The sequence below is a fragment of the Leuresthes tenuis genome, unplaced genomic scaffold, assembly GCF_036924035.1.
Source record: "Leuresthes tenuis unplaced genomic scaffold, fLeuTen1.0.hap1 SCAF_19, whole genome shotgun sequence".
Lineage (NCBI taxonomy): Eukaryota > Metazoa > Chordata > Actinopteri > Atheriniformes > Atherinopsidae > Leuresthes > Leuresthes tenuis.
In genome coordinates, this window is record NW_027325373.1 from 27,080,085 (window position 1) to 27,106,080 (window position 25,996).

The 25,996-nt window shown below is 42.1% G+C and overlaps 1 protein-coding gene across 1 annotated transcript in view; it reads left to right on the forward strand.

Annotated features, from left to right (window-relative positions):
* Positions 1–25,794, forward strand: part of syk (spleen tyrosine kinase) — a 61,041-nt gene extending 35,247 nt beyond the window's left edge. Inside the window, exons 6-15 of the mRNA XM_072371428.1 lie at positions 3,935–4,016; positions 4,101–4,153; positions 6,474–6,533; positions 12,455–12,539; positions 18,135–18,294; positions 23,397–23,606; positions 23,992–24,181; positions 24,447–24,587; positions 24,907–25,019; positions 25,108–25,794. Coding sequence (XP_072227529.1) covers positions 3,935–4,016; positions 4,101–4,153; positions 6,474–6,533; positions 12,455–12,539; positions 18,135–18,294; positions 23,397–23,606; positions 23,992–24,181; positions 24,447–24,587; positions 24,907–25,019; positions 25,108–25,180 — 1,167 coding nt within the window. The 3' untranslated portion in view covers positions 25,181–25,794. The remainder of the gene's footprint in view (positions 1–3,934; positions 4,017–4,100; positions 4,154–6,473; positions 6,534–12,454; positions 12,540–18,134; positions 18,295–23,396; positions 23,607–23,991; positions 24,182–24,446; positions 24,588–24,906; positions 25,020–25,107) is intronic.
* The last annotated feature ends 202 nt before the right edge of the window (positions 25,795–25,996 follow it).

The following is a 25,996-nucleotide window of genomic DNA, read 5'->3' on the forward strand; positions in this document are numbered from 1 at the left end:
CAATATAGACACAGAAGAGTTCATTATTAGACTTTCTTTTTGGAAAATGTTAACAGTTCAATTCTTTCTTAGATTTTGATTTATTGTGTTAAAAGATGTTGAGATATTGATCAATTTACAGCTATTTTCCAAGATATTAAACAATTTCTTTGAAAGAAAATCAACAGAACAATACTGACAATTTGAATTGAGTGTTGTTGATTGTACCCAGAGTTGACTGTAGCCTGATGTGTTTCACAAAAAAATGAGAGGATCTACCCACTTCATTCACCCTTACCACCCACATTCACAGTGGCTTGTAAAGTTACTGACCCCCTTGGCACTGGTCCTATTTTTTATTTTTCCATTTCAACCTGTAATTTAAATTGATTAGATTACAGTATTTATACAGCTGTTCGTAAAGACCCCAGAGTTTGCAACACCACTAATCAAGAGGCACCACCAAGTAAGCAATTCCATGACAACCAAGGAGCTCGCCACTCAAGTCAGACCCAAAGTTGTAGAGAAGTACAAATCAGGGTTGGGTGACAACAAAAGTCAAATTTGCTAGCAGTGATGAATGGCCCTCTCACCTCAGCAGCGCTCTGACCTGTGTTGCAATGAAGGGCCCTAGTGATCGCTAGGTCAGGGCGTTTGGGGGCTCTTTGAACTCATCGCTCGAAGGACATAGAAATCACTTCCTCTAAGCTGCCATCAGGTAGCACTGTAACCATGTGTCCATACCAATGTGCAGGCATGTTCAGTGTAGGATTGTTATCAATCATGAAAAATATGAGCAATGCAGGACAGTGAGTGGACTACTGAGAAACAGCAACTTCCTGTGTCATGGCCATGGATTGACATTTTACAGGAAGCCAGTAGATTAATGATCAGATCAGATAGTTTTATTTGTCACATACACAATCATACACAGTACAAAGTGCAGTGAAATTTTTCATGTTCCTGCTACCAAATAATAAGAATTGAAATGAAATATGAATAGAATAAAAATCTAAGCGAGGAAGGAGGCATATTCCTACAGTAAAACCATGTTCTGACCAAGGTTGAAAGAATGTGTTGGAATGGCTTAGAACAGTACATTTACAATTGTAAAATATGGAACCTCCTGTTGCTAGTGGGTGGGACTACAGCAATGACAGAATATTGACTGTTCAGGAGCTGACTGTTATTAACAAGTTTAGTAAAGATTGTATTATGTATTTGTGAGGTGTAAGTACATCCTCTTTCATGCCAAAGTCCTGATATAAGTTGGCGTGGCTATGGTGATAACAGAATATTGACTCCAACATTGGTTCATCCCGCAACCCTGAATTAGATTAAGCGGGTGTAGAAAATGGATGGATGGACATCGGTTCAAAGCTGGACGGTAACAAAACATGTCACAAGTTTGGTGATGCTTGGATGTTGTCTGTGCCAGCTATAAGGACTTCTTGTTTCAATGGCAAATCATAAAAAATTGTAAAGTAACATCTTAATTACTTGGCAAACTTTGAAGTGTGATGAGTAAACTCTTCAAAAGCTGTAATTAGAAATCAAAAAAATATCCCCTTCGGTTGTCAGTAGGGGTTATGGCTTCGACAGGATCTAGGAATATAAATATGTTCAGGGCATAACAGTGATTAAACCCTGTAAAACATTCAGATAGGGGTGGGCGATATGACGATATTAAATCGTGAAGGATTGCAACGTGAAGATGATCCATAACGATCTGTCAATCTGCAGAGATCGTGGGATTGTCTCGGGCACATTCTATAAATTGCAGTTCTATGCCGATGCACCGACGCACCAGACGTGTTACGTTGTCAACCTGACCGACCAATCACAGCGAATTACGGGCAGTGACGCACTTTCTTACCCGCCTCCTTGTTTGTGTGTAGCCGCATGGAGAGCCGTGGCTGAAAGCCAAAGGGAGGAGATGGTCACTAAAAAGAATTCCACCTCCATTATATGGAATTGGTTTGGATTTTCCACAACTGTAACATGCAAAGTTTGCACAGAAACAGTTCGCACGTCGGGTGGCAACACAACGAACCTGTTCAATCACTTGAAGAGGAAGCATCCAAACAGTATGCTGAGAGTCAAACCGCGAGGGGCCCGGCGGCACCGGCACCGCAGGCGGAGGCAGCAGCTAGCGTAAGCAGCGGCTAGCGTAAGCAGCGGCTAGCGTAGGCAGCGGCTAGCGTAAGCAGCGGCTAGCGTAAGCAGCGGCTAGCGTAAGCAGCGGCTAGCGTAAGCAGCGGCTAGCTAAGACCAAAAGAGACAACATTAACACAGGCGTTAGACAAAGGCACTCCTATGACAAGTCAAGCAAGCGATAGAAAGAGGTGCCCAGCCAAACATGCTTCTGCAACACTGTCTTATTTTCATTGTTCAATTTAAGATTGTGATAAAATCGAAATTGTGATTTTATTAAAAAAAAATTGTGATATATTTTTGCCATATCGCCCACCCCTACATTCAGATGATATATGAATGATTTATTATAACTTTTGTGGTAATACAGTCCAATTCAAGCCGATTAAGAGTCCAATTCATTGTTATCAAATCAAATCCAATTTATTAGATTAAAAATTATGGGCTGCCACACCCATTGAACTCAAGATTTTAGTACCTTTTAATCACACATCTTAAGACTATATTGATTCATTTTAGTGTTGTATGGTCAAATCTGTAGGAGTTTGTTTAAATGTAATGTGTATAAAACACCAAAAACTTCCTGTTAGATTTAGGCAATAGCTCCAAGACGCTTTTTTGTTCTCATTCTATACATTTTGGTACATTCTATCTATATTTCAGATTCCATGCACAATGGTAAATTCCTTACATAAGTGATTAATTTGCCCAGAAAATGACAATAAAAGCATTCATTTTAATTAGCCTTTGTACTGCTTTTGGTGAAATGTTGCATCCCATGGACGCCATTAAATTCATTATTACATCACAACAAATCTGCCAAGAAAGGGCCATCCACCAAAACTCACATATTGGCCAAGGAGGGCAATAATCAGAGAGGCAACCAAGAGACCAAGGGTTACCCTGAAGGAGCTAGAAAGCTTCACGGGGGAGACTGGTGTATCAGTAGGGCCGCTGTAAACATCACACTTTAGCTGGTCTTTACCGAGGTGTGGCCAGAAAAATGATTGCTTCCAAAAAAGTTCACAAAAAAGCATATAAGCGATTCCCCAAACATATACAAGAAGGTCCTTTGGCCAGGCGATGCTAAAACGGAACTTTTTGGTCATTAATGCAAAGCCAGCACTTCTAATCATCCCAAGAACACCACCCCACAGTGAAGCATGGTGTTGGCAGAGTACTGGTCAGAATTGAAGGAATGATGGATGGTGTTAAATACAGAGAACTTCATGAGAAAAACCTGTTTCAGTCCTCCAGAGAATTTAGACTGGGACGGAGGTTAACCTTCCAGCAGGACGATGAACCTCAGCGTACTGCTACAGAAACACTTGAGTGCTTTAAGGTGTTGGAATGACCTCGTCAAATCCCAGACTGAAAATCTGTGGCATCACACAAAGATTGTTGTACACCAGCAGAACCCATTCAGCTTAAAAGAGCTGGAGCAGTTTTACATTGATGAAGATGTGACAAGCTCATAGAGACATACCCTAAGAGACTGGCAGCTGGAATTGCTGCAGAAGGTGGCTCTACAAAGTACTGACTTTGGGGGTAGTGAACAGATGTGCACACACCACTTTTTGTTTTTTGATGCATAGAAATTGAGCCAATAATCAGTTTTCAGGTTGTAATGCTAAAAAAAAAAAAAAAAAAGGGAATAATACGATGAATACTTTTGCAACCCACTGTACAGTACCTTGCTTCAATTCCTTTGCTTTTCGGTGTATGCTGAACATTGTGGTTTCTGACATAAGATTTTATATTTGAGAACAGTCTCTTATGTAAACTTCTCTCCACGTCACAGCTGGTGGAGCACTACTCATACAAACCTGACGGTTTGCTGCGAGTACTGACAGAACCCTGTCCAAGACCTGGAGGCGAGACTGGTAAAAACACATACATAAAGTTCTAAGAATGAAACCTGCACTATCACCAGAGCTGATCCTTTTTGTCATATTTGACTTTTGCAGGTCTGGCAGGACAGTCACTACCACAGAATCATCATGGATTAGTTGCTACCATTGTAAGTTGTGTTTGTATGTTTTTATATATATATATACACATATATATGTTAGATTGATTATTCACAACAAGGAACAGCCTTGTTGACCCACATCTTTGTCCTGTGAATAAGCCTGTGCCTTTGCCCCCTCCCTTCACCTCCACTGAACTCAACGACTGCTGAAATTTTAGCACAGTAAAAATTTTCTAAAGCTTAGTCGACTATTAAGGGGCTGCAACAATGTATAGCAAATCTGTTGTTGTGAATAATCTATATGTGACATCATTGTGTTCATATACCTACTAATTTCTTTTTTGCTTCCCTTTATACTTAAGGGTCGTATCCACCCTGTAATTTAGTATCATGTTAAAATCCCCTCCACATATTATATCCATCCATTTTCTATACCCACGTAATCCGTCAGTCGGGTTGTGGGGGGCTGGAGCCTAGCCCAGCGGTCATTGGGCGAGAGGCGGGGTACACCCTGGACAGGTCGCCAGTCCATCACAGGGCCACATAGAGACAAACGAGACACACACACTCACACTCACTAAGGACAATTTTAGAGTCACCAGTTAACAAACAGAAAGGTGGGGATTGAACCTGGAACCCTCTCACTGTGAGGTGACAGTGCTAACCACCACACCACCACAAATATATATATATATATATAACAACAACAATAATAATAATACAAAATGAATACATGAATCAATACATTTGAGAAGAACATGTCAGCAGTCACTGTTAAAAAGTCTTGTGGCTGTGGGGACAAAGGACCTCCTGAACCTCTCAGTCCTGCAGCCTCTCACTGCAGCTGCTCCTCTGACCTGCCAGGATGCTGTGGAGAGGATGTTTATTATTATCCAAAACAGAATATAATTTCCTCCTCATCCGTTGCTCCACCACAGCACTGAGAGGGTCTAGTCTTCTACCTACAACAGAACGGTCCTTTTTTACCAGTTTGTCCAGGCGCCTACAGTTTCTGTCTGTAGTGCAACTCCCCCAGCAGATAACACCATAGAACAGTGCACTCTCAATGATAGTGTGATAAAATATGCACATCATATCACTGCAGACATTGAAGGACCTGAGCGTCTCAGGAAGAAGAGACAGCTCTGGCCCCTCCTGTACACTGCTTCTATGTTATCAGACCACTCCAGTTTATTATCCAGCACCACCCCCAGGTATTTGCAGGTCTGAACAGTCTCTATAAAAAAAGAAGAAAACGAGGAGCTACAATGAAGACCTAGCTCAGAACAAATTGTGGAATGGTTTAGATATTGATTGTCTACCAGTTATTTAACAATCCACTGTTGTTCAGTGTCAGTTAAGCACTTTAAACGTTAAATTATTACAGTGTCAGACATAAACTTTCAACTTTCTGCTTGACAACATTTACATGTTGTTTCAGTCTGAGTTTGCTGTCTTGGAGATCATCAGGACAAGAGATCAGTGAAAGATTTGATCTGAATTACAACAAACGGCTCGGGGGCAGCTTATGGGTTCAGCCACGCTTATCATGGTGATCTTGTCAGGCTTAAAGAAAGAACTTTTTGACACTCGAAACTCAACATAACTCACTACGTCACCAATCTCGCTTCATAGTACACCTCTCAGGTGAGATAAGGCTAATAAAATGAGGTTGGGCAGGTAGAAGCAAAACTAATGGAGAAAGAGGACATGAAGAAAGATTACAAATCCTAAAACAAAACAGAGAACCCAATATGAACTTAACAAAGCCTAATTTAAAAAACATGGAAATCGGAATGACCAAGTAACACTACAACATGACCACAGATCATGGCATGCAATATATTTAGGCAGGTTTAAGAAACAAAACTTAAGCAAATGCAAAATCTCATTGCAGATTACAAATATAGAGAAGTGAAACTCATGAACTAGTGTAAGCAGAGTCCAATAAAGAAGTTTTGTTTGAAACAAGAAAAGGTTTGGGGATAGACAGAAAACGAGACGGGTACGCACACAAGTGAAGAAAACAGACAATCTGACAGAAAACAGGCAAGAAAGACAAAGTGTAGTAAAACAACCAAAGATAGATTTTAGATTTATTTTCCAAATGAAACGGTAAAACCATGACAATGTGGATTAACTATGAGTCTGTGTTAGACAGATATGTTGGTAAACTTCTTTTCTTTTCTTCTTACCACCACAGGCTTGTTGACTTGGGTTGAATTGGACTGATTGATATGAGACTTTAGGACAAATCTTTGTTTGAAACTAACCTTTCCCCTAAATCTGCTTCTACTGCAATGAACAAATGCACGACCACATTATAACTTCACCCTCTGATAACTTCTCTGAATGTTTTGATTTCCAGCAAAATGCAGCAGACGGAATTCTCCCCAAAAAACTTGCTGCCATGCTTGGCATTGAAAAGGTATGCTAACACAGCCTCCATCACCTGATGGTCACAACAAGTCACAGTAATGTTAACCCTGACCCTGACACAACCCAGCTCTTCAGTAACTCCTCAGAGTGTATTGCTTACATTACCTGACATCCCTCAGATCAGAGCAGAGCCCATGTTTACAACCAAGGTGACTGAGCAAACACATTTTACTTTTCATTTCACAGTTTTACATGAAAATACCTTTCCTACTTCTGATTGCATTCTAACACCACCAAGAGGTACTAGATGCACGACCAAGTGAGCATGTTATAATATGGTCACCCAGGCTGTGTTATTCGAAAGGGTTCTTTAAATGTTCAGGTGCTTCCTTTAAGAACCTTGTACCCATGTATTTGTCTGACTGACAAAAGTAAGATACAGTGAAATAAAAATGATACATTCAATAAGTCCTGAATAATTTACTCTTTAATGACTTCATGTTTAAGAAACCTTTTCTTACAGTTTCAGGACTGTTGACACATCAGGGGCCACATTAGGCAATGATATAGGGTAAACTGGTAAAACCACACCTTGAATTTCTCTGTAGGAAAGCATTAATTGGATTGCAGGCTTTAAAGAGGCTGATAGCTGAAGCCATATGCTTGTCAAAGAGGTCTGCCAGGTATAACCTAGCAAAACTCCTCACAGGTTCTTCCACCAGTAGTGAGATGTGTTCACCATCCACAGTAAAGACGTTGTAATCGCTCCTGGCCCCTTTAAAGCTTGAAAAGTTGCATGACATGGTGAGCTTTTTTTACAGGCCCATGCCAGCAACTCCAAAACCTTTTGAGGAGTCTTGGTGTACAAGCTGCTGTTTGGAGGAGGGTGTTGAAATCATCCATGTAATACTGTATTGCCAGCAGCATTTGTCCTGTCTTTCTTCCACCTGTCAGGATGATCTCAAATGCAGCCATGAAGAGGATGGGAGAGATAGAACATCCTATTAGTCTTCCCTTCTCAAGTCACTGCCAGACTGTTGTGATCTCCCTGGTTGTGTGGCAAACATGTAGCTAGTATTTTGCCACCAGTTTTTGGATGCTTAGTGTGAAGGTGATGAGCCGGTGGGGGACTGAGCCAAAGGTGTTTGCAAGATCTAACTAAACAATCTGCAGGTCTGATATGCTTCGCTTGGCTGTCTGGATTTGCTTCCATATTGCTGCTGAATGTTCCAAGCAGCCAGGGAACTCAAGGACACCTGCCATCTGACAACTAGTGTCGATGTACTTATTTGAGAGGAGGTAGCTGGTCACACATCTTGTGAAGGTGGAAAAGATGTTTCCCTCCACATTCAACAGGATGGTGACTCTAAACTGCCTGAGCTTCTAGGAGGCTTTTTCCTTTGGGGTAAAGGTGGTGACTGCTTTACACCATGAAGATGGGATGGACTGGGTCTCCTAAGTAGTTCCCATAAGCTTCCACAACAGCCTCAGAAGCCCGGGGCAATTCTTCAACACCTTATAGGGGACGCCATTTGACTACATGTAGACTCTGCTCTAATGTGTTCTATAATCTGTCTGACTTCTGACCACTTGGGGGGAGTGATGTCAAATTTGCATGGAGGACTCAGGTGGACATTAAAAACAATTCTTCTATCCATTTTCTATACCCATTAAATCCAAGGGGTCGTGAGTGGGCTGGAGGCTATCCCAGCTGTCATTGAGCGAGAGGCAGGGTACACCCTGGACAGGTTGCCAGTCACATTAAAAATGATGAATAAGAATAATTGTTGACAGATAAAAAGAGTCAGCAGGATGTAAAGTGCAAGTACTTTCAGTAGTGGCACTAGCAGTGTAAAGCGCATAGATAAAAGTACAAGTCACTCTTACACACACATTCATTAGGATAAGATAAGATAAGATAAGGATAAGATAAGATAAGGATAAGATAAGATAGTTCTTTGTTAGTCCCACAGTGGGGAAATTCACAATGTTACAGCAGCAAGGATCGAAAAGATCGGCATATACATCATTTTATGTTTGTAAATGTTCAAAGATTGTGTTGTATTGGTTATAGAAAAATAAAAAATAAGATACCATATACAATACTGAATAGATCACATATTGTCAGTTTAAGCTGTTTTTAAAACTTCTACAAGGCTCCCATTAGACTGAAACATTTTGTTGGGAATTTTGTAAGAGACAAGCACTGAAAAAGGATGACTTCATGAATTTAATTATTTTTTCAAACAAATAAGCATGATCGTAATTTATTTAATCTATCATTTCCAGTGTTAGAAAATTAATTAATGATTCCGAGAGCCTGAATAAATGCGACTGAACTTCTTTCACTTCATTATTTAAAAGAAAAGAAGAGGTCAATATGCCATTTTTCAGGCTCTTAACCTTTACCATGACCTAGATGAATGAGAATCTAAAGAAACATTACCTCACAAGATAGTATTTTTTGATTTTAGAATTAACTGCTCATTAAAGGCTAGATTCTATATATACTTTATCTCCGTTAATCTAAAAATGAACCCTTTTACATATATAAATTCCCCTTTAGTAGAATGAAAAGAACTATGACATGGAGTTCTATAGATATTCATTTCCATCCAATTCAGACTTTTTTATGAAGATAGCAGCATTTGTTTTATTTTAGAGTGCACAATCTCTCATCTGACTGAAATAATGAAAGTATAGAATTAAGGATAATAATGACCTGTGGTAGGATACTATGGTCTCTCAAAGGAAAGACAATAGAACATTTCTCGGAGAAGCCGTTGCATGTGAACACTGTTGTCAGGACAGCGCGTTGTCACTGTAAGTGTGATATACTGCTGATTCCATTTTGATTGCAGCAGGGAAATCTAGTGATGTAATATACTGTATATATGTGTCAAAGTCTTGGGGTTTGACAAAATGTCAGTATCTGAAGTCCTGGGAATGGCAATATTTAGATTTATGTATTTAGCAGACGCTTTTATCAAAAGCGACTTACAAATGAGGATATAACATTGCAGCTAACATCAAAGCTAACAATAAGCTACATAGAAGGAAAACCACTAGTCAGGCTCTGTCAGAGGGGACAGAGTTGTGACAGAAGCCTTTGTGAGAGCATTCAAGTAGATGGAGCCGTTCCATTAAGCACTTTGTAGCTAACATCAGGGACTTGAATCTGATGCGGGCGGCTAAGGGCAGCCAGAGGAGCTCAATGAACAGAGGGGGGACGTGTTCTTTTAGGATGATCGAAGACCAGACGCCCCGCCGCGTTCTGGACCATCTGCAGAGGTTTCACAGCACAGGCTGGAGACCAGTTAGGAGAGCAGTTAGGAGAGCGTTGCTGTAGTCAAGGTGGGAGATGACCATGGCCTGCACCAGGAGCTGGGGGGCATGTTGGGTCAGGTATGGTCTGATCTTTCTTATGTTTAGTAATGCAAAGCGGCACGATCGAGCAACAGAGGCAACATGATCTTTAAAGGTCAGTTGGTCATCAATCATGACACCCAAGTTTCTAGCTACCTTTAATGGAGCAAGAAATAGGGATTCAGTTTGGATGCAGATGCTGTGGTGTATGGTTGGTTTGGCCGGGAAGACAAGCAGTTCAGTTTTTGAGAGGTTTAGTTGGAGATGATACATCCATGTCAATATGTCAGAGAGAGTCTGAGATTCGTGCTGAGACCGTGTGGTCATCAGGTGGGAAAGACAGATAGAGCTGGGTATCGTGAGCATAGCACTGGTATGAGAAGCCATGTGATCAGATGATCTGGCCCAGTGAGGTGGTGTATGTAGCAATGAGAAGAGGTCCCAGTACTGAACCTTGGGAGAATGACCGACTAGTGAGGTACGATTCAAACCAGGTGTGCTCTCCCTGTGATGCCAAGTATTTACAAGTATTTGCAAAACACAGGCAGAGATACAAAACACTGAGGTAGAGATATAAAACACTGAGGTAGAGATACAAAACACTGAGGTAAAGATACAAAACACTGAGGCAGAGATACAAAACACTGTGGTAGAGATACAAAACACTGAGGTAGAGATACAAAACACTGAGGTAAAGATACAAAACACTGAGGCAGAGATATAAAACACTGAGGTAGAGATACAAAACACTGAGGTAGAGATATAAAACACTGAGGTAGAGATACAAAACACTGAGGTAAAGATACAAAACACTGAGGCAGAGATACAAAACACTGTGGTAGAGATACAAAACACTGAGGTAGAGATACAAAACACTGAGGTAAAGATACAAAACACTGAGGCAGAGATACAAAACACTGTGGTAGAGATACAAAACACTGAGGTAGAGATACAAAACACTGAGGTAAAGATACAAAACACTGTGGTAGAGATATAAAACACTGAGGTAGAGATACAAAACACTGAGGCAGAGATACAAAACACTGAGGTAAAGATACAAAACACTGAGGTAGAGATACAAAACACTGAGGTAGATATACAAAACACTGAGGTAAAGATACAAAACACTGAGGTAGAGATACAAAACACTGAGGTAAAGATACAAAACACTGTGGTAGAGATACAAAACACTGAGGTAGAGATATAAAACACTGAGGTAGATATACAAAACACTGAGGTAAAGATACAAAACACTGAGGTAAAGATACAAAACACTGAGGTAGATATACAAAACACTGAGGTAAAGATACAAAACACTGAGGTAGAGATACAAAACACTGAGGTAAAGATACAAAACACTGAGGTAGAGATACAAAACACTGAGGCAGAGATATAAAACACTGAGGTAAAGATACAAAACACTGAGGCAGAGATATAAAACACTGAGGTAAAGATACAAAACACTGTGGTGGAGATATAAAACACTGAGGTAAAGATACAAAACACTGAGGTAAAGATACAAAACACTGAGGTAGAGATATAAAACACTGAGGTAAAGATACAAAACACTGAGGTAGAGATACAAAACACTGAGGTAAAGATACAAAACACTGAGGTAAAGATACAAAACACTGAGGTAGATATACAAAACACTGAGGTAAAGATACAAAACACTGAGGTAGAGATACAAAACACTGAGGTAAAGATACAAAACACTGAGGTAGAGATACAAAACACAGAGGTGGAGATACAAAACACTGAGGTAAAGATACAAAACACTGAGGTAAAGATACAAAACACTGAGGTAGATATACAAAACACTGAGGTAAAGATACAAAACACTGAGGTAAAGATACAAAACACTGAGGTAGATATACAAAACACTGAGGTAAAGATACAAAACACTGAGGTAGAGATACAAAACACTGAGGTAAAGATACAAAACACTGAGGTAGAGATACAAAACACTGAGGTAGAGATACAAAACACTGAGGTAGAGATACAAAACACTGAGGTAAAGATACAAAACACTGAGGCAGAGATACAAAACACTGAGGTAGATATACAAAACACTGAGGTAAAGATACAAAACACTGAGGTAAAGATACAAAACACTGAGGTAGATATACAAAACACTGAGGTAAAGATACAAAACACTGAGGTAGAGATACAAAACACTGAGGTAAAGATACAAAACACTGAGGTAGAGATACAAAACACTGAGGTAGAGATACAAAACACTGAGGTAAAGATACAAAACACTGAGGTAAAGATACAAAACACTGAGGTAAAGATACAAAACACTGAGGTAGAGATACAAAACACTGAGGTAAAGATACAAAACACTGAGGTAGAGATACAAAACACTGAGGTAAAGATACAAAACACTGAGGTAAAGATACAAAACACTGAGGCAGAGATACAAAACACTGAGGTAAAGATATAAAAAAGAGAACCCCATTGTTAAACTTTCTTTACAGTCCCCATTTGAAAGAAAATTTTCCCTCATTGCATATTACATTCAAGAAGTGCACTCAGTCAAACTATACACTTTTAAACTGAACATTATTTCAGACATTTTCTTTTCTGTGAAACTGACAACAGAACCGCACATCTCGACACAACAACAATGGAGAAAATCTCAATCCCTATGAAACCAGGGTGACCAGCAACCAGGCAGGCAGCAAAGGTAAGTTATCTACATTTCTATGTGCTGTATAAGCACAACTTTCATTAGACAGAAGGTTGAATATATTGTTCAGGTGATGTTACAATGTTATGTGATGTTATTTGGCCGGACTGCGATTAGTTCCTTTTAGTTCCTTTTCTACAGATGTGGACACATGTACTGAATGTATGCAAAGTACCAGTCCAAACCTCTGGCTGTATAAAATGTACTTCTTGTCTGGAGCTAAACTGCAGGGCCAGCCCTATACACCAATCAGCCATGACATTAAAACCACTGACAGGTAAAGTGAGCAATGCTTCTCATCTTGATCCAATGCAGTGTTCTGCTGGGAAAGGCTGCATCCTGGGACTTGCATGGTTTCACTTTGACACCTACCTACACATTTCTGCAGACCAATCATCCCCCACAGCCATACAGTACGACAACACCAATCCTCTCATGAGCATCTTTCCGCAGAGGGACAGCACTCAGCCTTGCAAAAACAGCTTAGGATGGGCTTCAAAGCATATCAAAGAGCCTGAAGTGTTCACCTGACCACTAAAGTCTCCACATATCAATCTGATGAGATCTGATATTATCCGTGGGAAGCAATCCCAATGCTCAAAGACCCTCCCCACAACCCACAGGCCCAAAGGATCTTTTGCTAAGGTTCTGGTACAAGACCCTCCAGAACACCTTCAGATGTTCTTTTACAACACATTGACTGGTCAGAGCTCTATACTAGACAGGTGGTCATCATTTTATGGCTATTGGTGTAAACACCAGTGTTACTGATTAAGTGACTGAATAACACCAAATCAATTAAATTCAGGTCAGTTTTAGTTCCCTTTATATCAACAATACAGATCAAAAGTCAACTCAAGGTCATTTAAAGATTTAGTCCAATTAAGTCCAGTTCATTGAAATCCAGTTGTAATGTAATTTAATCCAAACTATTCTGATTCATATAATGCATAATAATGCATAATAATAATTCATAACAAATTACCTCACAATGAAACTTTTATTTAATCCAATCCCCCGTCCTGAGCCCGGATGAGGCAACATTGGGGAGGAAAACTCCCTTATAACAGGAAGAAACCTCCATCAGAACCAGAACCAGGAAGGACGGCTGTGGTAACTTCAGCTGGAAAATAACCACTTGACCGTGTCTTGGCCATAGTTGCACTTTATATAAGGATGGCAAAATAAACATTACATCCAGAACTCAGCTGTAGACTGTCGGCTGGAGGTCAAACATATGACAACATCCGGGGAAGATGAGTCCTTCAAAATAAATGCAACATATACAACGTCAACTCCTAGTATGGCTCTTATGCTCTCATTCTGAAAACGAAAACTTAATATAGTTCACCTCACAACACTTCTCCCCCTTTAAATTCCAACATTCCCCCGAAAGGTAAATTAACTAGGAGAAACCAACAGTGGTGTTTTTAGCTGGCGTACACCTAAAACTTAAACTATTGTCCCAACAACTGTAAACACAAGCAGCTGGAAAACACGACAGCTTTAACATTCCGTTAAACTTTTCAATCAAACATTCAGTCTGTCTGTGCGCTGTGACCTTTGCACTAACCCCGATGACCTAGCACTTACAGCTGATGTTTTGGGTGGATCTGGTGTAGGGAAACTGAGAGGGTCTGGATGTCAGTGTGAGAGTCTCCACCCTCTCTGAAAGACTCAGAAGCCTCTGCCTGTCTCCCTGTCTCCTGTGGACCCACCTCCACAGTTGTTGGTCTCACCACTGGAAGCGCAGCAGCATGGTATGTCACCAAACCCGTATCATGCCGCAGGTGTACATGATCCTGATGTCTGTGGAACGTACGTCCATCAGTCAGCTTGATGACATAGGAGACTGGCCCCCTACACTAGAGATTAATCCTAGGTAGCCACTGCTGGTTGCTATTACTGCTGAAGTTCATCTGGTTTCAAGTCTCTTACATGCATGTTGATCATGTCTTTCTTTCTGTTTTTCCTGCTTTAACACCACTTTTGCCTTCATGTCTGGACGCAGCAGGTTCAGTCTCGATTTAGGCCTATGCTCCATCAGCATCTCTGCTGGAGTGCATCCAGTTGTAGTTTGTGGCGTGAGGCGGTATTTAAACAGGAAATGTGAAAGCTGAGTGCTGAGCGAATCTCCTGTCATCCGCTTCAGGCCCTCCTTCACTGTCTGAACAGACCACTCTGCTAACCCATTTGAGGCTGGATGGAAAGGAGCTGTCCATATGTGATGAATGCCATTCTGCTACATGAACTCACTGACCAGCTCACTGGTGAATGTCGGGCTATTATCAGTGACCAGTTTGTCACGCAACCCGTGGACAGTTTGTCAATGGTTGTGGGGGCTGTGATGTTGCTCATGATGTGGAACTCTATCTATTTAGAATGTGCATCCACCATTACAAAAAACATTTGCCCCATAAAAGGACCAGCAAAGTCCGCATGCAGCCTAGACAAGGAGCGGTCTGGCCACTCCCATGGGTGCAAGGGAGCAGGTGGAGGCATGTTCTGATTGGCTTCACACTGTGTGCACAATTTTACCTTGTTCTCCAGATCTTGGTCCAGTCTTGGCCACCAGACATAGGATCTTGCAAGGCTTTTCATCCGAGGTACACCTGGATGAGTCTTGTATAATTCTTCCATAATCTGTGCACAGCCTGAGGGAGGCACGATGACCCTCGCACTCCAGAAGGCCTCAACTCCTCTCCTTCCACCACACTGGGCCAGCCCTGTAGAAGGAAAGTTTTGACTTGGGACAGAACCGGGTCCCTCTCTGTCCACTGCTTTATGCAGGCTGCTTTTACAGGTGTCTCTGCCAGCCTCTGCAATGAGAAAACAGTCTCTGGAGGTACATATGTAGCAGTAGGTGTTTCAGGTAATGGTAGCTGACTCAGCGCATCGGCGTTTGCATTATCCTTACCCGCTCTGTACACTAAAGTGTACTGGTAGGCTGACAGTGTGAGTGCCCAGCGCTGTATCCTGGCTGATGCTAGCGGCGGGATGCACTTGGTCTCACTGAACAGGCTCATGAGTGGTTTATGGTCCGTGTAGATTTTAAATGCCCGACCATAGAGGTACTGATGAAAGCGCTTCACAGCAAAAACGATGGCTGGGCCCTCCTTATCCAGCTGTGAATATCCCTTCTCTGCTGCTGTCAGCGTACGTGAAACAAAGTCGACTGGCTTCTCTAACCCATCTTCCATAACATGTGAAAGGACTGCCCCAACGCCATATGGTGAAGCGTCGCATGAAAGGGTTATCTCCTTATCTGGGTCATAGTGGACTAGGAGCGTCGCTGAATGGAGGAGCTTTTTCACTTCCTTAAAAGCTCCCTCCTGCTCCTCACACCACTGCCACTTAGTGTCGTTGTGAAGCAGCTTGTACAGTGGGGCCAAAAGCTTAGAGAGGTCGGGCAGGAATTTGCCATATATATAATTGACCATGCCCAAAAATGATCTAAGTTCAGTGACACACTTGGGGCCCAGGGCCTCCTTAATAGCTCTGACTTTATCTTCCACTGGACAGAGCCCCTCGGCTGTGATCTTGTGTCCCAGGTAGGTCACACTTGGTGCTAGGAACACACGTGTTGTGCTTTAATCGCAGCCCTGCGTCTGAGAACCTCTTCAGTACCTGTAATAAGTTAGGTAGATGCTCTGCCTCCGTGGCTCCTGTGATCAAAATATCGTCCAGGTAGACTGCTACATGTGAAATCCCCTGCAACAGAGTGTCCATTGTTCTCTGGAAAATGGCAGGACTGGACTCCACTCCAAACACCAGGCAATTGTACTTGAATAACCCCTTGTGTGTATTGATTGTAACATATTCTTTTGAATCCTCATCAAGCAGCAGCTGTTGGTACGCCTGGCTCATGTCAAGCCTTGTGAATAGCTTCCCTCCTGCCAGCGTTGCAAACAGGTCATCTATGCGTGGCAACGGAAACTCCTCCAGCTTGGAGACCTGATTCACTGTGAGCTTATAGTCCCTGCATATCTGTGCAGTTTTGTCCTCTTTCAAAACTGGAACAATTGGCGCTGCCCACCTTGAAAACTGGACGGGCTTGATGATACCCAGCTTCTGCAACCGCTCCAGCTCTTCCTCAAGAGCTGCTCTTCCTCAATCTCAAATGTAATGTTTGATATTGAGACGTTGTTTGAGACACTGCCCACAGTCAGTGTCAGAGGGCAGGTGGTTCCTCATCCGTTTCCACCCCAAACATGTTGAAGGAACACACGCCTCATTGTCTAGGTGGTGAGTGGTTGCCTCAGTCTGATGCGTTTTTCCTTACCCAGGCTCCCCCTTCTTCTTTGAACTTCTACACTTCTTAGCTAAATGCCCCTTTTTACTACAAGCATGGCAGACAGCATCTTTAAATTTGCAATCATTTGCATAGTGTGCCCCCCCTCACCAAAAACACACGTTTTGGGATGCTTAACAGTCTCTCTCTTGACTTGGTGCACTGCTACTGACTGTGCTTCTCCATTTCCTTTCAGAATATATTTGGCATTATTAGCAGCCATCTCCATACCGTGGAAAATAGCATCATATGCATCATTAGCATCATTATTAATGCCGCACACATCTCTGTCACCGAGCATATCATCTAACACTGTCCTGAAATCACAATGCTCTGGTAGCTCGCCACGAGACTGACCAGTTCATCATATGGGATATCCCCGGTTTCCACGGTGTGACCAAGGACCTTATCAGCTTATAAATCTTTGCTCCACATGCACTCAGGAGAATAGAGCGCTTTTTAGCCTCCTCAGTAATCTCATAAGCAGAGAAAAAGTGTCCTAACCTTTCTTCATACTCCGTCCAGTCCTCGTTCCCCTCCACAAACTCACCTATAGTCCCGTATATAGCCATTCGTGCACAAGGCTCCCCATCCCCATGCAGCTCCTCCACAGCCACAGGAGCTTTTCTCTCCTCTGCAGCCGCCAGCACTATATGCACTGCACCTCTGCAACAGATCCAGCCGCTGTCCGCGGGTCACTCGTAACACCCGCCTAGCCAGTCAACCCCTAGTAGGCGTATGGCTCTTGTGCTCTTATTCTGAAAAAGAGTAACTTAATAATGTTCACATCACAACATCTGCCTGGACCAGCTGGGGCTGAGAGGACAGGAAAGAGGGGACAACAAGCAGCGTAACACCAGGCCAGAGACACCTGCTGAGAGGGAGAAACACAAGTTAATGACAGCAATGATGTCATCTGTACATGGAGGGAGGAGAGGTGCATCATGGGAGCTCCCCCAGCAGTCTAGGCCTGTATTCCTCAACAATCTCCTCCTCATGACCTTTGAAGGAGACAATTCAATTCAGTTTTATTTATATAGCGCCAAATCACAACAGATGTCATCTGAAGGCACTTAAATGATACAGTCCCATTCAAGCCATTTGGAGTTCAATTCATTGTAACCATAATGCAATCAAATCCAATTAATTAAATTCAAAATTAGTCAAGCTTGTTCATTTTGTTTGTTTGCAACTTTTGTGATTTAGGTAGAACATTTTCATGTTTTGTGCTTTAACTTCAAATAAAGTTGAATATTTAACCACCACTCTTCTAATGTGACATGGTCATTCTTCTCCATCAGAGGCGATGCCAATGGATACAGAGGTCTACGAGAGTCCTTACGCAGATCCAGATGAACTCAGGAGTTCTACAGTGGATCGTAGCCAGCTCTTATTGGAAGATGGAGAACTGGGCTCAGGAAACTTTGGAACTGTCATGAAAGGCACTTACAGGATGAAAAAGTAAAGTTCATCACATTACTACAAACATAACACTACCCCTTATCCAGAGTGTCATCGATCCTCGGTAATTTGTGTTCAGACATCTTTACTCTGTACAACCCTGTGTTAGGGTAGTAGCATTAACAAACCAGTAAACAGTTTGTAAGATGAATGGTAAGTTTTTAATGAATGGAAAAAACTAAATGGCAATGTAGCCATAAACACCTCAGAGAATCAAGGGTCAACGGGTGCTATTTAAGACCATGAGAATCTGGAGTTATTAAAGTGCTAACTAGTTGATCTATGAGAGGAGTTAAACAACTAGAAGCCTCACCTAACTAGACATCTCTAGTCAAAACCAAATGATTATGTGAGTATAACCTGTAAAACTAAATGTAACCTGGTGGAGGTGTGTGTTCTTATTCTTATATTCATACACATATCTCATATTGTAGAATGCGCTGCACCACACTTGGCAGCAAGTTGCAGTAGCTCTGATCATATTGTATGCATTTTGTAATTTGTGATTTATACTTTTCACATCAACACCCACTATTATCTGGCTCTTGAGCGCAAAGTGACTACAGAAGTGGACACAGCTCACTTTGTCTTTACAGAAACACACAATTACCATTCTTATTGGCTCACATGGAGGCCCTGAAACTGACAGCAAAAACGTGCTGATAAAAAGAGAAAAGATTCATCCGTTTTACCATCTGCAATACAGCTGGCAGCTCACTTGCTGTGCTGCCATGTGGGATTGATGTTCGGGGTCTCATTAAAAATAAAGGAATAAATCCATGATGAGATCCTCCAAGCAGTTAATAGGTAGGTATTTCCAGACAGAGACCGGGGAATGACGAATCCAGGAAGCAGGTTGACAGATGAGATACACCAAACTGGTGTGGTGGGGCAAGTGGGCAGGCAGGCCAGGACGTCAGACGTATGGCACTCCTCTGCACAGATGGTGACTCAGACTGGTGGCACTTAACGTGATGGACCTGATGGACAGAAAATCAGAAATCACTTTGGAAGACTCAGACAGACTAAGGAAACAGTGAGTTCAGAGGAGGGGGGAAAAACACAGCATCCACACTAAGCCAGGGGAGTACAATGTGGGGCCTGAAACAAACCTCAGTAACACCAGAACAGCAAACATCAGCCCACCATCCAACATAGAACTCAAAACAGCTCGCTTCACACATAAAAACGCAAGAACAACTTGAAGGCGTGGGATGGGGGTAAGCCCAGAGTTTTGCTACTTCTGGCTCTCAACCAGTGTCTCAGTTCACAGGATGTCATTGTGATAACACAGCAGGTTGCCATGGAGAAGTCCTTGATCAGGTCCCAGTCGGAGTCAACAATCACCAGGTGTCCATCAAGGAAGGGAGGGAGGAAAAGTAGTTCAGAGCGTCTCCCAGCAGCGATCTCAGGGGGTTGTTTCAGCAGCAGTTTTGGCCAAGGCTACAGGAGAAGTGCCACAGGTGCCACAGGAGAGCCGGAATGCAGATTAGATTATGATTGTTGGGTTAGGGCGAGTAGTCGGATTTCAATGGACACACGACTTACTCTGTTTGTCCATTCTGGTCACAAAAACGATCCACACGCCTTTGCAAAGCCAACAGCTCCGCCCACTGCTTCGATCATGTCGGGCAGCTTGGGGCCTCGGACCACTGTCTCTGACTTCTGAATTTTTGATTCACCAGGGCAATGTCTAAACCAATCAGCAGAAAGCCCGTTATCATGGTTCCGAATATGTGAAGATCCTCGATGTCCTCAACGGAAAGAATCACCAGGCACACGACCCTCCACTGCTCCCAGGAGTCCCTCATGTAACCAGCGGTGAACGTTCCATCAGGACAGGCAGCTTCCCCCGGACCGGAGCTTCTCCTCAAGAATATTCTGTCAATTGCATTGAGAGACCAGTTGACCAATTCCATGATTTTAATTTTGAGAGCAATGCAGAGAGAGGCACCGAAGTTTGAGACAAGACAGGACAAGACGTGAAGAAAAGCAGGGAAGATAGAGGAGAGAAGAGAAATGCGACCGCCTTCATTGAGACCCGGAAGAAGAAGTTAGTCTTATGTAGAGCCAATTTTAAAAAAGAAGCCGAGCTAAGCAAGCCAACAGATTGCTTCCAAACTTCATTTCAATACAATCTCCCGTCCTGAGCTGCACGAGGCAACAGTGGAATGAAAAAACTCCCTTTTAACAGGAAGAAACCTCCATCAGAACCAGAACCAGGAAGGGTCCATCTGCCTCGACCAGCTGGGGGCTGGAAAAAGGGGACAACAAGCACCTTAACAGCAGGCCAGGGATACCTTGTAGCCAAATTATATATCGCCGGCACACAAGGCACCAACAGTATATATATATTTATAGCGGACACACGTAGCGTGATGTGATAAGATATAAGGATTTATCGGAAAGTTCTCACTATCTGAATAAGCCTTATTTAACCTCGTTTTAGGGCACCACCTTCAATCGAAGGAAAAAGACAGAATCTTACATTCTGGTATGTTAAATTAATAATCAATTATTAATTAATAACTAATACATTCTAGTCTCATATAGTCGCTACTGGTGAATTCTCGTTTTGTTGGACTCACACATACGTAAAGAACACATACACAAAAGCCGGTTGATTTTATATGTGTATATATATGAACCATTTATTACAATGATATGAAAATGATCATTCAAATAGTCGACCTTTGCTACTATTTGAATTTAAAGGCCGACAACTTGCGTTAATTTATAATTTTAACGGCAAATTCTCTCGACACCCACCGCATACCGTCTGAAATGTAAGAACAGGGCAGATCTTACGGTTAGCTCAGCTCCGAACCACAGGTCGTCGCCAGCGGGTCCCACTGGGTCTCTCCCGGTCTCGCGGCCTTTGTTGTGGGTGACTTTCAGGGACTTCAATTAAAGTGGCCTGGACCGGTCGCTCTCCTGCGCCGGAGGGTCTTCTGGTGACTTCTGGTCGCTCAGAAGCCGAGCGGGTGGTGTGTCGGAATTCACCGCAAATAATGATAAAACTGTCCAAGGGTGGAGTTGGTTTTGGTTGCTGACCAACTCTGATGAGGTGAACTTAAATTCAAAGATTGACAAAAAGGTTGACAAGCTGAACGCTGGCTCCTTTTGGTGATCACAAATAGGTGAGGAGGCTGCAGCAGCAGAGTTTAAAAGAACTCTCTGCTCTTCATGATTCTGATTCATGATCTGTTCAATTCCCTACCATCTTCTCCGACTTTCTTCTATCTTCTGACCTTTCCTCCATGTACATATGACAGTGATGTCTTATGTACATGGAGAGTAAAGAGAGCAGAGGGAGGAGTGGTGCATCATGGGAGCTCCCCCAGCAGTCTGGGCCTATAGCAGCAGAAAATGGAAGATGGGTTAGGCTCATTTGAGCCATTCCAAACTGGAGATTTGAAAATTGAAAACTGAGTGGCAAAATAAATAAATAGCATCATCAACACAAGCTTAAATAAATGCAGTTTAAAATTAAAGAAGATTTTTTTAAAAATCAAATTTTATTCAATTATTTTGCATATTTTTTTGTAGCATCTGTCATCATTTAAACTTGTATAGTGAATATATTTTTTCTGAGTCCTCCATGATGGACAAGGGATTACTGTGGAAACCTTTGTCAAGCACTACAATACAGAGTTCCATTCACAAGCTTTACTGTGCAGGAAAGAAGCCTGATGTTAACCTCGTCCACTTCTCTGGGCTCGGAGGCGTCTGGGATGGACCGTCACACGGTGGAAACGTGTGCTGTGGTCAGACCCATCAGTATTCCACATCTTTGGTGGAAGAAATGGAGCAAAGAGCAAAAGCAGCATCCAGCCTGCTGTCAGCAGCCAGTCCCTGCAGCCAGGCTCTGTGATGGTATGGGGTTGGATCAGGGGGCAAAGCTCATTTCCACTTCTGTGACGGCAGCATTAATGCAGAAAAGTTCACTGAGATTTTACAGCAACATATGCTGCCTTCAAGGCCACATCTTTTCCTGGGACGTCCCAGCATTGTTCAAGCAGACCATGGAAAACCACATTCTGCCACAGTCCAAAGGCCTGGCTGAGGAAGAAGAGGTACGGGTGCTGGACTGGCTGCCTGCAGTCCTGACCTGTCCCCAGCAGAGAAACAACCACCCCCCCGCACTGCTGCCCACCTTAAGACCTGTTTAAGGAGGAATGGGACAAAATAACAGCTGGAACTCTGCATCACCTGGTTTCCTCAGAGTCAGAGCGGCTTTAAGTGTTGGCAGAAGGAAACAAAGTGGGAAAAGGTTCACTGTCCTGACTTTTATGGGATGGGTTGCAGGTCTGAGGTGTAGAAATGGATGTAAATGTACAAGTCACAGAATCACGCTTTGCTGTTGTTAAAGGGTTTTGTGTTCTTTTTTTCCTGTTGCTCAGGAGGTCGGTGGTTCCACTCTGGCTTCCGTGGGCTACATGTCGAAGCGTCCTTGGGCGAGACACTGACCCCCACGTTGCCTACCGATGCATCCCTCTGTGAATGAATGTGTGTGAATGTGGTAGGAAGCACGTAGCTGTATGAGTGTGTGTGAGTGGGTGAATGTGGCATGTAGTGTTAAAAGCCTTCTGAGTGGTCAGCTAGACTAGAAAAGCGCTGTCCAAGTACAGTCCATTTACCATTTATCATACCGGCCCAACATTTTCTGATTTATGGTTGTACAACCAGACAGAAGAACATCACAAAAGAACAGAAGCAATGGTAATGCAATAAGAATAAAGGGAAATAAAAGGTAGGGCCATGGCAAGTACAGTATGAGATTTTATGAAAGCATCCATCAGCTAGCACACACTAACTCCAAGTACTGTATTCAGACTCTTCTACAATCTTCTACAACCCTGAGAGCTGATTTCTTTTCCAGCTGCTACTATATCCCTCATTTTCAGAACACTTTGTCTTAGTTGTGCACTGTATTGATACATATTTATACTTGAATACTTACTTTCTACATTCGTTATGTGTGAGTGGTGTCAGTATATGTTATCTAAAGATGGATTTCTTTGCGTGAATCAAAATGTCTTATTAATGAGAATGTGCTGAAGGGACACAGTTGTCCTAACGCTAACATTCCTGTGTGTCAGAACACAGAAACCAGTGGCAGTTAAAATTCTGAAGAATGATGATAACAACCCATCAGTGCGGGAAGAGATGCTGCGAGAGGCAAATGTCATGCAGCAGCTGGACAATCCATATATCGTTCGGATGATTGGTATCTGTGAGGCAGAAAACCTCATGCTGGTCATGGAGCTGGCTCAGCTAGGACCACTCAACAAGTTCTTGCAGAAAAACAAGTATGTAACTCACTAACACACTTTTTGAATTGTTGGTCTGTAAATTTGCTGAACAGCAGCAGTTTTATTCAAATTGAATTGAACTGAAAATGTATTAGCAGAATCCCAGCCCCTAAAAAAGAATTCATTATTATGACTGTTGAATTTCCTTCTGATGTTATATCCTAAACTTATATCCTAAACTGATATCAGGCATTTGTGCGGCTTTACAGATCAGCAATAAAGTTAACAGTAACAAACATTCAAAATAAAAACAGCAATAAAACTTGGGAAAATTACAAAAAGAAAGTTCTACTAAGATGTTTGGTTTAAGGTGGTAACGGAACATGTAGAATGATCAGCTGTCATCTGAGGTTGAGATAATGGAACAAGTGATTCTCCACAGGCAAACGTCCATAAAGAATATCACGGAGCTGGTTCATCAGGTGTCTATGGGGATGAAGTACCTGGAGGAGCATAACTTTGTTCACAGAGACCTTGCTGCCAGGAATGTACTGCTGGTCACACAGCACTATGCAAAGATCAGTGACTTCGGCCTCTCCAAAGCTGTGGCAGAGGAGCAAAACTACTACAAGGTTAATACTGACAGGGATATTCAGTGTGGGGGAAGCATTATGTAATATTCCCTTACTCCAATGACAGAATGAACAAATAGATCAATTAGAAATATATATATATATATTAAACAAAGCACTACTGTTAGATGTTGATTTGTCGTGAGCATTTTGGAGCATGTTATCTTTTACCCAGCGGTCAAAGTCGTACATGCTGACACTGCAAAATGATAAATATGTCAGTAAATCAGAGCTTCTGGTGCTTTGTTTCTGTCTTGTCCTCCAGGCCAAAGGTCATGGGAAATGGCCAGTGAAATGGTATGCTCCTGAATGTATAAACTACTTCAAATTTTCATGCAAAAGCGATGTGTGGAGCTTCGGAGTGCTCATGTGGGAGGCATTTTCCTACGGCCAAAAACCATACAAGGTATGAATAAGCAACTTAAGTCACGATGACACATGTTGTTCATCACTGACATGCTGTCTGGAAGTGGACTGTTTGAATACAGTAGATGAGACACACAATGTCAAAGTTATTGTCACCATCTGCTGGTATAACTCAAAGCTGATGCAGCATTTTGCCTGTTTTTCTTTCTTTTTCAAAGTGCTTATTTCTTAAATATTAAAATGACTTGCTAGCTCAAACTGCTCCAATGCAAATGTTTTACATTCTAAATTAGTGTTTGGTTATGATGCTTCTGTATTAAAAAATGTCACTTCAGTTCTGAATGTATGTCTATTTACAGGGGATGAAAGGCAATGATGTGATGCAGATGATTGAAAGTGGGCAGCGTATGGACGCCCCGCTAAACTGTCCACCAGAGCTGTATGACCTCATGAGGGCGTGCTGGACATACAAGTAAGCCACCATCTGCCAATCATAACAGGAATTAGGTGGGCCAAATTAAAGCAGGTTCATATTTATATAACATTTTTGTTTCTTCCAGGGTGGAAGAAAGGCCTGGATTCACTGTTGTTGAACCGAGACTGCGCGAGTATTACTACGACATTGCACAGTGATGTTTTGAGGCTATGCAGACTTTTTGTTGTGGAGTCAAATGTATTGCATATGATTGGCTTATGAGTTAGAAATGCTGTGATATAAAGACTTAAACTCTGGAATTTATTAAACAGATTCAGTGCTGGGGTGGCTGTGGCTCTGGAGGGAGAGCGGTTACGCCAGTCAGAAGTGATAAAGTGTCCTCGGAAAAGACACTGAAGCCCACATTGCCCTTGATGTATTTTTATATGATGATTACAGAGAAAACAACTGAGGAGACTTAGGCTATATAGACTGAGAAGTGCTCTCCGTGTGTGTGCACCTGTGTGTGTGCGCATGCACCTGTGTGTATGGATGTGGCTTGTAAATACACTTAGAGTGGTCAACAAGATCATTACCCACTATAAATTCAATTAATTGACTATACGGACCATAACTTTGCATATTACTAGTATTTGATTGCTTTTATTTTCTTTCCAGAAATGTACTTTTATAGTAGCTTATCAGCAAGTAAACGTTATGGCTGTAAAACTATATGAATTTATCGTTTGGTGTATGTGCTTCACATTGAAAGGCATTATATGTGTGGTAGCTCTAGCACTATGTCAATACAGTTTAACCTAAACTTCAGAAATCTATGAGTGGGAGTCTGCTTGTTTCCAGCTAAAACTGGAGAAACATGATCTCTCCTGTTAGTTCTCATCAGAACTCTGGCTGCAGCATTTTGGATCAGCTGGAGGCTTTTCAGAGAATATGTGGGACAGCCCAATAATAAGGAATTACAGTAGTCCAATCCTGAAGTAACAAATGCATGAACTAGTTTCTCTGCATCACCC